Source organism: Penicillium canescens, assembly GCF_028828765.1.
Source record: "Penicillium canescens strain IBT 15451 chromosome Unknown utg000007l_segment0_segment0, whole genome shotgun sequence".
NCBI classification, from domain to species: domain Eukaryota; kingdom Fungi; phylum Ascomycota; class Eurotiomycetes; order Eurotiales; family Aspergillaceae; genus Penicillium; species Penicillium canescens.
In genome coordinates this window covers 1,386,110-1,398,219 of record NW_026703969.1, presented here as the reverse complement: position 1 = coordinate 1,398,219, position 12,110 = coordinate 1,386,110, and the positions used below count along the sequence as shown (strand labels likewise).

General features: G+C 47.0%; 5 protein-coding genes across 5 annotated transcripts; 2 read left to right on the top strand and 3 right to left on the bottom strand.

The window, feature by feature from the left end:
* Nucleotides 1-527: 527 nt before the first annotated feature.
* Nucleotides 528-1,198, bottom strand: N7446_010765 (uncharacterized protein; the record flags this gene model as incomplete). The annotated part of the gene is made up of 2 exons (XM_058519508.1): nucleotides 528-771; nucleotides 798-1,198. 2 exons carry the CDS (start codon nucleotides 1,196-1,198, stop codon nucleotides 528-530), a joined length of 645 nt encoding a protein of 214 aa, XP_058368346.1.
* A 738-nt stretch (nucleotides 1,199-1,936) lies between these two features.
* N7446_010764 (PaaI family thioesterase) lies at nucleotides 1,937-2,321 on the bottom strand (the record flags this gene model as incomplete). The annotated part of the gene is given in 2 exon segments (XM_058519507.1): nucleotides 1,937-2,158; nucleotides 2,175-2,321. Coding segments are annotated over 2 exon segments (369 nt in total), but the record flags the coding sequence as incomplete, so codon positions are not given.
* Nucleotides 2,322-3,119: 798 nt separating this feature from the next.
* N7446_010763 (MFS general substrate transporter) lies at nucleotides 3,120-4,905 on the top strand (the record flags this gene model as incomplete). Its single annotated transcript, XM_058519506.1, has 5 exons — nucleotides 3,120-3,403; nucleotides 3,453-3,784; nucleotides 3,832-4,428; nucleotides 4,459-4,550; nucleotides 4,606-4,905. The coding sequence occupies 5 exons, from the start codon at nucleotides 3,120-3,122 to the stop codon at nucleotides 4,903-4,905; spliced, it is 1,605 nt and encodes a 534-aa protein (XP_058368344.1).
* A 2,959-nt stretch (nucleotides 4,906-7,864) lies between these two features.
* N7446_010762 (uncharacterized protein) lies at nucleotides 7,865-8,179 on the top strand (the record flags this gene model as incomplete). The annotated part of the gene is made up of 1 exon (XM_058519505.1): nucleotides 7,865-8,179. The coding sequence occupies one exon, from the start codon at nucleotides 7,865-7,867 to the stop codon at nucleotides 8,177-8,179; it is 315 nt and encodes a 104-aa protein (XP_058368343.1).
* Nucleotides 8,180-9,462: 1,283 nt separating this feature from the next.
* On the bottom strand, nucleotides 9,463-10,638 carry N7446_010761 (uncharacterized protein; the record flags this gene model as incomplete). Its single annotated transcript, XM_058519504.1, has 2 exons — nucleotides 9,463-10,450; nucleotides 10,538-10,638. The coding sequence occupies 2 exons, from the start codon at nucleotides 10,636-10,638 to the stop codon at nucleotides 9,463-9,465; spliced, it is 1,089 nt and encodes a 362-aa protein (XP_058368342.1).
* Nucleotides 10,639-12,110: the final 1,472 nt, after the last annotated feature.

Here is a 12,110-nt window from a genome sequence, read left to right as displayed (position 1 = left end):
GATCGTTTCGGTCTGAAGCATGTGCGCCAGGGGTTCTTTGTTTCTTCTTTGATGCTTCTTTGTGGCTTCTTTAGTGGATAACCCAATACATTACCAGGTACAAAGTACATGCAAACTGCAGCTGCATATCCGTGGATCGCTGTCTAGTGGAGTCCACTGTATATCTACATGTACTCTCTTGTGACACTGTCGGATGTTGTCTTTACCTACAGGGCGTGCAGTCTCACTCGCATATACTTTGATAGGGACGAACTTCCCACGCATCCAGAACCTTGAATCAAGACGACAGAGAAGCAAACTTCGAGATCGTCCACGCTAATTGTAAAAAGACCATCGAGAACGCCGAGCACTCAACCGACAGCTTACGGTTCGGTTCAATGATCGAGAGATGTTCATTTGCGTTCGAGTACCATCAGGGAATTTCGGCACACCGCCTTATCTCGCCACCTCCCGTGCACGTTAGACTAGCGAGGCTAAGTAAAATGTGTTTCAGGTACCCCATATAAAATATTAAGCAAAACCTTAGTCTACATAATTAGATTGCCAAAGGCAGCTCCGGCAGACTCTTCTGCAAACATCTCGCTATCAAATGCGTTGCTCAAAAGTTCCGGATTGATTGAGCCTTGGTCTTCTAGCCCTGGGCTTACTAGCGCTTGTGGCTGAGGTTTCTCATCGGTAGGATAGAAGTCTAGACCATCCGGATGTAACAGCTCGGACTGTTTGGTGGAGAGCAATATAAGCGTATGGTGGCTTTTCTGTCTCAGATCACTTCTATTGGCAGCAAAAGGGCAACTCACATTGTATCCTGCTGCTTGCCAAGGATTGAAGTCGAATTCTGTAGCTGGGCCCATCGTTTAGTCCAGTCATTTTCTAGAACGGACAACCGTTTCTCTAGAGCAGAGAATCTCTTTTCAAATGAGGAAATCTCATCTTGCACTAACGAAGATTCCTGTTGGGTCTCTAGGACAGGGTGGGTGGGACGCGTATAGGGCTTGGCTGGCTTTCTATATGAAATAGGCCGCTTCCCGATGCGGCTTTTCGGTGTTTTCTGAGAGGAACCGTTCCAATGGGATCCAAGATTTGCATAGCGCGAAGGATCCTTGGGTGTGGATGATTTAATAGCTGGATATGACCCGTGCGAGGAAGACCAGACCCCCGATGGCTCATATTCATTGCTATGTAGAGTTGGTCCTGTCATTGCGTTAAGATTCGAAAATAGATAACCATGGAATACACTAGATGGCTTTATAAGTAACACGGCTGTAGGTCGCTTCACCGTGTCCTATAATTAGCATTGGACTGAAAATAGCATACTGCGAGATTTGATCTAAAATTAACTAGTCTACAGATCTCAAGACACATATTGCTAACCGGTGAGAGCTATGCTACCGTATATTGCGACATTGACAATGGCAACCGTCGTTCCTTTCTACTCAGTGGCTCTAAGACATTATTCAAAAATTTATTCTCTTTAGAAGTAGCCCGCATATATTGAGGAGAGGATAGGCTACATATATTACTTTCTACTTTCAATACCAACAAACATCCGCTCTGTTACTAGTAAGATAAGTCGCATCTCGCAACATTACTGGACTTCTATGACCGATACTCTTCGGTGGAAAATGACTCTATCTTCGGTACGAGGCAAGAATCCCTCGCCGGGCCTTGGATCCTCGGCCGCCAAATACTACAGTGAAATCTGATAATGAAAAGGTTGGAAAGGTTGGCCTAAAAATGCCTATCATGATAGATGTCTAATGCCGCAGCCTACTGCTACCTGTCAACTCCCGCCGCAGGCCTTAGTACCTTCTCAACCCAGTTCTGATTCGCGACATCCTCAATGCTAGACGGGTTCGACGGTTAGACATACAAGATGACTGGCAGCATGATAGGTACACAGCGCGGACTGTATACATCCTTCAGTCGCTGGGCCACTCTACTTCCGAGGGCTAATAAATAGCGCAGAGGCTGTGACCACTGTGGTCATATCGCGGGTGTCTCTGTCCAGTATCCTGATTGAACCCTCCATCTCAATCTTCCGACCATTGACCTTTGTTGGCCAGGCTTCTAGGAATAGCTCCGCGTCTGGGGGCACTGGCCGTTGATAGCTGAGCGTGAGACTTGCAGTGACCGCAGGCTTGCAGCAATCGGCAAAGAGCTGGTCGAGGAGAAACGCTTATACCCTCCGTGGAGCTTCCCGGGTAGTAGCATAATCCCTGGCTTGGTGACAAGGCGATTGCAGCGCGTGCCTTATTGCCTACCTCATTCAGTTGGAGGATGGGGGTGTATCCTTGAAGAAGCACATGTTGCAGTCCATGTGTACCTGGGAGGCTATCGAGACTGTTATGATGCAACTGTATCGACTGGAAATACAGCAAACTGTTAGCTCGTCAAACATCGGATCCAGGGTACTAGGAGATGATTACCTTCTTTCGCATGCTTGAAAAAAGACCCTTCCGAGCTTGAAGCTGTATTCGTGATCCGTCCCATAGCATATAAAGAAGGCGCTGGACTTTCCCCTTTCCACCTATCCAAGAAGAGTGGCGACGTGGATACATGACGAATGCGAGGAGTTTGAGGTCCAGGTATGACTCTCTTGGTCAAAGAGGAAACCTACCTGGACTAACTGTATATAAGACGAGATCCTGCGCCTAGGGCCCTGTGTGGGTGGGTCTAGAACAGATTTCTTTATCACGCACAATCTACCAAAAAGGGTTAGAAAATGTAGCAATCGTGACTGCTTTCACTAAGCATATCAATTTTACTGGATATCGTAGTATAGACTAGACATATTACGGGTATACATCCGTTTCTTTGACCGAACAACCCTGATAAGACAGGCCTCATCGGTTATTTCTCACTGTGAGTGGCCCGGGGAATCAACACATGCAGAAACATGACGACACATACTCACCTTCCTAGGTGATATTGCCATAGGTGTCGTGTTGCGATCTAGCCATGGTCTATTCCCTATGGGTTCCCTTCTTGGGGTATTTAATACATGTTATGCCCGTCCTCTGGCAAGATCTTCCTTCTTGTTTTACAGCGCTTTTTTGCTTGTATACCTTTTTATTGTGGTCTATTCAACTTGATATATTGCCATCAATTTGTTGTTCAACATGGATACACACACCGACCTTCCTTTTAGTGGCACAGACGACAAGTTGGGGATAACGGTTCTGGTGGAACCAGAAACCCCATCACCCATCTCCCTCTCTTCTAGTGAACATGCCCTCCACTCTAGTGATACTACCCTCCATTCTAGTGACTCCACTCTCTGGGATATCCACTTAGTACAGCACGCAAAAGTCGCCTCCCAACCTGCTAACTATAGCGCTCGCCAGTGGGGCATTGCTACCAAAGTCCTGATCTCTATAGTTGCAATTGCCTCGTTCTTTGAGATGTAAGTTCAGATCTTTGCTATTTGGGCTTCCACTAAAGATTTAATCTAGCACCCTGGCAAATTCGATCTACATTGCTGGCATTCCAGGCATTAGAGCAGAGTTCCAGATTGGATCTACCTTGGCTATATCCCCTGTTACCCTGTATGCTATGGGATTTACCATTGGTCCTCTTCTCTCCTCGGCGTTGTCAGAGGAGTTTGGGAGACAGTGGGCTATTAAATGCTCTCTGCTTCTTTACCTCGTCTTCACTATCGTCTGTACCACGGCGTCAAACTTTCGAACTCTGGCCGTTGCCGGTGCCATTTCGGGAATTTTTGGCTCTCCGTTGGTGACCATATTCGTGGGAGTCTTGAATGATTTCTGGAAAATGCCTGAGGACCGTCTGGCAGTTCCCATATTCCCATATTTCTGCTCTTTGGACTTGGAGGTATCGCTGCACCAACAGTTGGGCGTATCATCGGACAGTCCGTTGTGGACGCTGGCGGATGGCGGTGGACCTTTCGGCTGATAGCCGTACTGGCCAGTGTCTGCTTTCTCGCAGCCCTTCCCATCGCAGAGACCTACGAGCCAGAGGTGCGGAGGAAGGCGATCGGTTCCCCTCGCCATGACTGGCGCAAGGTCGTAGGTCCCGCCCTCCTACGCCCACTCCATATGCTCTGGGTGGAGCCTATCATATTCCCCACTACCTCTATTACTGTTGCGGGCCAGCTCGTGCTTTTCGTTTTCTACGCAGCGTTCCCGATCATGTTGAACGAGGTCTATGGATTCTCCCCATACCAGACGGGGCTGGCCTTCTTAGCCCAACTGGCAGCAGGCTTTGTAGCCTTCCCGGTGATGGGATTTGTTGAAAAAAAAAGACAAGGCAGACAAGGCTCCGTGGAAAAAGACCCGGAATACATTCTTGTCGGCGGCAAGTTAGCGGGTACCGCCGATGTGGAGTTCTCTCTTAACGTAAGCATTGGATACTGCTTTGCCATTCCCTTCCCAAATTCGGAAATCTCGCGTTATCAAATGAAACTTGCTCGTTTGCACCTGAAGACATACTGACATTGAGATAGTCTCGCGTGGCTGCCACGTCACAATGTTCATTGGACCTGGGTGATTCTAGCGTCTGCAGTTTTCGGATTTGGTTTTGCCTTACCACAGGTATTGTGCTCCTTCCGTCTTTTGAACGACCACCGCTCATCCGCTCCGCGAATAGTTGGTTTATGCACGCTACAAAAACGAAGTGCATGGTGCCGAGCTCGGTGCTTCTGTCCTCGCAGTAGACGTGTCTATGCTATATGGGGTGTCCTGTGTTTTCCCCCTATTCACCATCCAGTTTATGGAGCGTGTAGGGTTTCACTGGATGATATCTCTGTTAGCGGGTCTACATCTGGCTCTATCGAGTATTCCATGGGCCTTACAAAAGCACGGTGCAGCCGTACGCGCAAGGAGCCACTATCTGAACTGCCACTCTCGCCCGTACGAACATGCAGTGAAGGGCATTCAGACAGCCTAATCACACCTAACGTCTTGATGAGGTATATACGCGATGCTTCCTTCTGGTTAGAATGATTCTTCGTCTATGTATTTGCCATAATAGATGCCCTTTATGGACTACTTCTATCTGATTTTGGATTGTTTCTCTTCTCGGATGGATCCCAAATGCGTACGGTTGAACCTCTAAAATCCTTTCAACTCTTATATCATCCCAGCTCTATATGTGTCTCCTACATACGAGACTGGTAGTATGTACAGTGACCACAGACCTCGTTTTTTGTTCATGGAGGGATGGACCCACACGCCCTTCACACTATGTCGCACAGCACCGCTATTCAGCGCTTGCTTCGATAAGAGACCTTACCTAAGGAGATGGATTATGATTCCTCCTTGCAATGCTCGGCTTTCGAGGCGACAATCTATTCCTTCTTGCAAGGGCAATGACAAACAAAACCAGCCTGTGATAGCGCTAATTGTAATACTTTAGCCTTGTCGCTAGCGGCCTCATTCTAATTTGGGGATTGTTACTCTAATGAAAGAGCATAGTGTGACTTACTTCTATAGCAGATAAACGAAATGTGGCGGATAGTCATCACAGTAACATTGACTATTCTTGATATATAAAGTTTGTATATTAGACGCGCTTGGTGAATGTTACAAGGGTGATTAAATATCGTTTGACAAGCTCGAGGATCTTTAAATCGAGTATCGTAGTACCATGAGAGATTTCTTTAGGAACATGTGGTCGGTAATATACACTGATTCTTTCAAGCTATCACATATCTCTTTCAGTACCTATGGCTAAAATAAAAGTAAAAAGAGGATCGGCTTATATTAAAATTAGACTGATCATGAATATTAAAACTGGCAGAGCTAGCCTAGAACCACTGGACTGTTGTCGCGGCATGGCATATTTCTGCAACATGAAAAGCATGAAAATCCAACCGTTCACGATGAAAGCCCCAGTCCGGTTTGAATACCAGTGTAGATAATGTAGCTCACTACCGAGCTGCGCACCGAAACCACCATACTAAATAGGATCAATTACAGCTTGATATCTCAACAACGGTCGTCTATAAGGACTTTGACTTATAGCACAATACCTTTTAGGTTATATCTAGGCTCTTTGGGGTTATTACAAAACTTTTATGTCTCAGTGATTCAAATATGTATACATCAGGCTCACAGCAATTTATTTTCGATACCATGACAATGCAGCGTATCGATTTCCTTGAACCGGATATATAGCGTTGATAAGCCTTATCAATAACTATCGAAGCAATAAAATAAATAAAAGCGTGGTTGTTGAGATATTCAGTATGGTGTTTTGGATGTTTTGGGGCTCGGTATTGTGCGCAGGTATGAGATACGTTCCTGCGGCAATACTCTCTGTACGTTGCTTATTCTGGAGGACCGCAACAACCTGCTACAAAGGAATCACACCAATCCCTGGTCAACTAGTGTATAATTATATTAGCGTGGGCGTTTTTACCTTTCAGTAAAAAGACAAAATGAAAAACAAAAATTATTTTCTTATTTTCTTTTTCAAAGGGTCAACTTCCACTTCTTTGTTCCTTTTCCCTTTTTTTGGAGGGGTTTTTTTTTTTTTTTTGCCAATTCGCAAGACCTTTTCGGAGCACGCCATGACGGTTGAACTAGCCTTCATTTATTTTCTCTTCTGAATACGGAGTACACCTTGCTAATCTGTCATTACGGGACTGTTTTGTCGATTTCTTTTCAAATCCATCTATCAATTTTAAACTAACAATCGCAACTCGACCTACTTTGAATTATTCGAGAGCGTCCGTGCTTGGTTTCTGTTTGGAGCTAGCCTCGTACATCCTCAGATTCTTTGTCTCGGATAACAGCTACTGTAGTTTTAAGCACTTTGAGTGGGGGCCAGTGATACTGACGTTACCCGCACCCACCAATAGGACCCCGCCTCCCATTTTCATCTACAGTATAGAGTCCATAAAGCGCCGCACTGAGGTGATCGCGTTCGTCTCACAGCATTGTACCCGGCTCTTCTGTTACTATACTCTCAAGCAACCTTTCGATTCGATATGCCGCGAATGGATTTTAGCAGACGTCGCAGCCCTGCGCCCGTTGTTTTCCCCATCACATTAACACCAGTTACAAAACGTATCAGCAAGGCAAAGAAGGGTAAACGGATACATGCTTGCGACTACCCTGGCTGCAACAAGGTCAGCATACTCTCAATCTCTCTATGGGCTCACGCTCACTCTCCGTCCAAGGTCTTGACTCGAGCTGAGCACCTGAGGCGCCACAAAAGGACGCATAATAAGCAGCTTCCATATCCCAGACGAAGTACAAAAGATGGCAAGCAATCTACATCATCCAAGAGCCTCACTCATGAGCTATCCATGAGCGACGAATTTGGCCCCCGGGCCGAGCGACTCCGGCACACTAACCCCCCCCAATAAGCCTGCTATCACTGGCTTGAATAACTCAGGCGGCGCCTACAAGATGCCCCCGATAGCAGCTTTTAAGCCACCAACCAGACCTGTTGTCCCTCCGAGCGAAGAGTTGGGCTGCCCGGGGCCAATTTCGACCACGTCGCCTGTTCGCCTGACGCCCGCGGCCTTACAGAAGCAGGCTCCTCACTAGGCTAAGCGCTGAGATCTAGCACCGAACCTCACCACGCCCCTGCTCAGCACGAGAGTCTTATATCCTTGCCCGCTAGTAGCAGCCAGGGATCAAGCCCGCTGCTTCCCAACATATTAATATCTTCATTTCCCAGATGATTAGCGCCTGCCACCTTCTCCTTTACACTCATTAAATACCCTTCCAGTATTCCTGCGTGAGTTTCGAAGGTACGAAATCCTCTTTCTCCCATCTTTCTTTCTCAATCAGGCCTCCTTTGCTCTTCGTCTTCTTTTTTCTTTTTGGGGGGTTGGGGGGGGGGGGGGCGGCTAACTACACCACTCTATAAGGTCATCGCCTGATCCAACTCCAACATGAAACCCCTCACCTACCTCTCTCTCCTCCTTGGCATCTCTACAACCACTGCCCTCGCCGCTCTCCGCCTAGACGCAACCCCCGACGAGGTCGCCATGGCAGAAGCTGAGTGCGGGTCCCTGGGTGTGATGAGGATCGACCCAGTAGAGCTGCCCGAGGGGTTACGATGGCCGACGTCCGCAAGTGCGCCGACCATCCGCTTGGCCTGGGGTGTATCTGGGTCCGGGTCCTGGTGCTTTCGCCAGGTTCCGTCAGTTCCTGCCGACTTGGGTATTTTCAGAGGACAGCCCAGGAGCTGGGTCGAGGCCCTGTAGGGAGTCCAGCATGCAGGCTTCTTCTGCTCACGCGCGGGCTAGTTTTTCATACCCAGTCTGGTTGCGTGCGCTGTGCGGTGGGAGCAGCTGTTTGGTCATGAAACACTTGGAAATGTATGGTGCTGTCTAATATTGATTTTTGAAACAAGCTTGATTGATATAGTCTAGCTGGAGGATAATATTCAGATATAACGACATATAAAATTCAATGATAATGACATTTTAGCAATTTCCGTTAAGTAGTAGATTAACTATTTCCATATCGGCCTAGTAATCACTCACCCGCGCAGCGTATATAGAAGGGTTGGGCTGCTGTTCTAGGGAACAGAAATGTAACTGTTCATCCATAAGGAATTGAGAGAGCTAGATATTTCCATTTCTTGGTGCGTTATAGCTGCTCCTCCTCCTCCCCATCTTGCTGCCGGGCTTTTTGGATCGAAGCCGTGTAGGATCACAATCTTCGCTGCTCCCCGTGATGACATTAATATTGATTTCCTGGCATATAATAAGTGAACCGCCACCCGAAAGAGCGATTTAAATGTACTTCTCACACTTACATATCCTTGTCTCTTTCCAACAGCTCCGAACAAATCTTTATTATTTACTGGGATTGCTAATAATCCGGCCAGGAGAGAGAACAAAATACTGTAATGTAATGCCAACAAAGGCAACAGTTAATATCTTTCATAATAATTAGGTCCATTCTCGCTCGCCTTGCTTTGTTCACAGTGCTTGATCCAGAGGCTAATATTGGCAACAAACCTGCACGCTTGCTGATTTTCACGCGCTATTTGACAATGAAATCTGAGTATCCACAATACCAAACCGTTGTGTCGCGATGGTGGTACCTCGGATAATATGATGCAAATGTGGCCACGACGCATGCCTTATGACCATACCTACTATTTGCTTCTTATCCTCGACCGTTGCCAAACTCTCGATGAATGGCGGAGAGTTGTGGTCCCAACTGGTAATCGTGACCCTGACTGGACATCGTGATTTTGATCGGACATTGTGAGCCAAACCGATTTTACGCGACCTAAGAAGCCAGTGGCGAAAGCGGCATAACTTTGTAAACAGAATTGGCTAGTTAAGTCATTCTCTCCACGTTAAAGCACTCCACGTGCTCTTCACGGATCTCAATATCCATATTCAACAAGGCCAACTATATCACACTAGACATTTCAGATGCAAATGGGACAAATTGTCAAGTCAATCCAACCTATAAGCAAGATTTACTCGAAATTAGGGTCGTATTATGTTTGAAACGATCCTAACAACGTTCAAGGTTTAGGCCAGCCATCCAGATTTCCAAACCACCGCGACCTATAGATCTCATCGCCGATATTGATCTTGCGTCTCTTGCCCTGAACAACCAAACTCGTGTGGGAACCACGGAACTTAGTCCACAATGACTGCACATAGATGAAACTGCCATCGGGTGCAATACTAAAACTCTTTAGGTCCGACTGAGGTAACTCCTCCCACCTCCCGTCACCAGTATACCCATGGCGATCGTTGGTTGTAACCTCAAATCCTAGTAAATATTTATTGGTGACGTTCTCATAATGTTCTGTGAACTGACCCGTCTCGATATCAAATGCGTGTAGACCGCGGTCTTCCGACACAAGGAATTTCCGCTGACCAGGGATAGGTACTAGGTCATGCAAACCGGCCCACCAAGGGTATCCCTTACCCCATTCAGCCTCAATTAGGTATGCCTCGGGTAGTTTATAGATAAAGCGATCGTCCTTAGACAGTAGGCCCGTCCTAGAGTCCCAGGGGTATCCCACGATAATCCCATAAGCAGGGGTTAGATCGGTGCCATCCGCTGCGGCGTCCGTGCCAGCAGCCCATAGCATTTGTCCTTGTTCATCCCAAATCAAACCGTGCATAGCTCGTAAGCCGGTGATGTTTTGAAGAATTGGAGGGTTTGCAACGAGGGTGTTGGCGGCGCTAGCATTATAGACAAGAATACCGTCCCAGGTTCGTTGACCAGTAGTACCCACAGCAAGTAAATTGCCCGGTAGGGGTTCGAGTGTATGCGCATTCCAGAGGACTTCGTTCCTTCTACAAAGCGCAAAAGTTATGAGCTTGTCCGTCGCTGGATTTTCGGGGGCGTGGTTGATAACGAGGGCAAGATCACTATAGACGGCACCGACACTAGTGCCGTTGTTCATATACTTAAGCTCCGTGGCATCGTTGGCGTGGGCATAGAGACATTTATGAACATCGTCCGGCAGTGGCTGCGTGACGTCGTCGCGTTGGAAGCTCCAGTTCACGACTCCATCGCGGTCATGAATTTTCAAGAGGGGTGGGCGGCCATACACGCCGGTGACGATCCGTTGCCATGGTCACCGCTCGGGCCGTAGACGCTCCTGCGGTTGGATAGAAGGGATACAGTAGTCCGCGAGGGATTCGAAGTGGAAGGGAATCCATCTCAGGAATCCGCCCGGCATGATAAGAGGTTGTAGGCCAACTAGGAGCACTGTTTCATGAAGGTAAAGTCATATTTCTCTCAGTAAATTTCGCTTCAAATCTTTCTCAAATGCATGTCGCCAATCGGAGAACAAAAGGAGCCAAACCTCTAGCCGGTTGGGCGGAGTGGATCATTTGATAGATTAATGTTCATGGGCCACCAAAAAAAAAAAAAAAAAAAAAAAAAAAAACAAAAAGTCGAAATATTTATGGGATCGTCACCTGTCAATCACCGATATCAAGCTGGTCTACTTCTACCATGAGCCACATACAAAATCTCCGTGGATATCGTCAATGCAATTCCTAGGTCTGCCCAATAAAATTTTGGTCTATACTGCCGATTGTTCTGACCAAGATTGTGACATAAGTTCTCTATTGCGAGTGTGCAAGCGCTTGCGATTCTTACTTAACAGCACACTTTATCTGCATAACATTCGTTATTCTAAAAGTAGTGCTCTACACTGGGCAGCACATTATGGTCGTATCGAAACTCTCAGGAAGTTTTTGGATGTACCTGTCTCGCGGAAAGTTCTATCATGTGTGGATTCCAAGAGCGGCCAGACGGCCTTGTCGACTGCGGCACAACAAAGACACCTCGAAATCGTGAAACTTTTGCTTTCAGTGGGAGCAGATCCTAATACATCGACTCGTTCCGGTGAGTCGTTGTTCTGCTGGGCGGCTAAATATGGACACCTCGAACCTGTAAAGCTGCTCCGACAGCATGGGGCATGGGTTGGTGTCGGGACGGAGACTGAATCTCAGCTACTTCCATTGCTATGGGCTGTATGTGGAAGGCAATACCACGTGGCTGCATTTCTTTGAAATGCCTTACAGCTTGATTCGTGGATCGAATCCACAGACACTGGGTCAGGGCTCTGGTAGATATTGCAAGAAATCGTGGGCGTGAAGGAGTCGTGAAGCGAATACTAGGCACGTTAAAGTAGACGAAAACAACCTGATTAGCGGGCATCCCTCCGCAACCGCTTCTCACTATCACCTCTCATGATCAGGATGCTGGAAAGTCAGACATGTTCTATCGCTTGAGGTCCTCCATAAATACACTATGTGTCGTAATCAGGATGGATGTCAAGGATATAGATGAAGCATGCGGAACGGATGGAGATATGATCCGCACGGGACCCACATGGTGTACATGGGTGCCCCTGAACGCGAGGAAGCTACCTTTCTTTTGCTTCCTCGCGCTACGTCTTGTATCTAGAGTCAACTATAGCAATGTAAGTTCTCGATTTGTTCAACATTGATATATGATATTTAAAATGCTTATCAATTGCTATTAGCGAGTAATGAAATTCAATAAAAGCGTTGATTGTTGAAATATCATGTTGTAATTTATCGCTTTTGCTATGTGTTCAGGGCTGCGCAGCTCGCCCGTGTGCGCAGCTCGCTAGTGAAATACGTTACTTTATCATTGATTAGTCATACTAGAGACAGG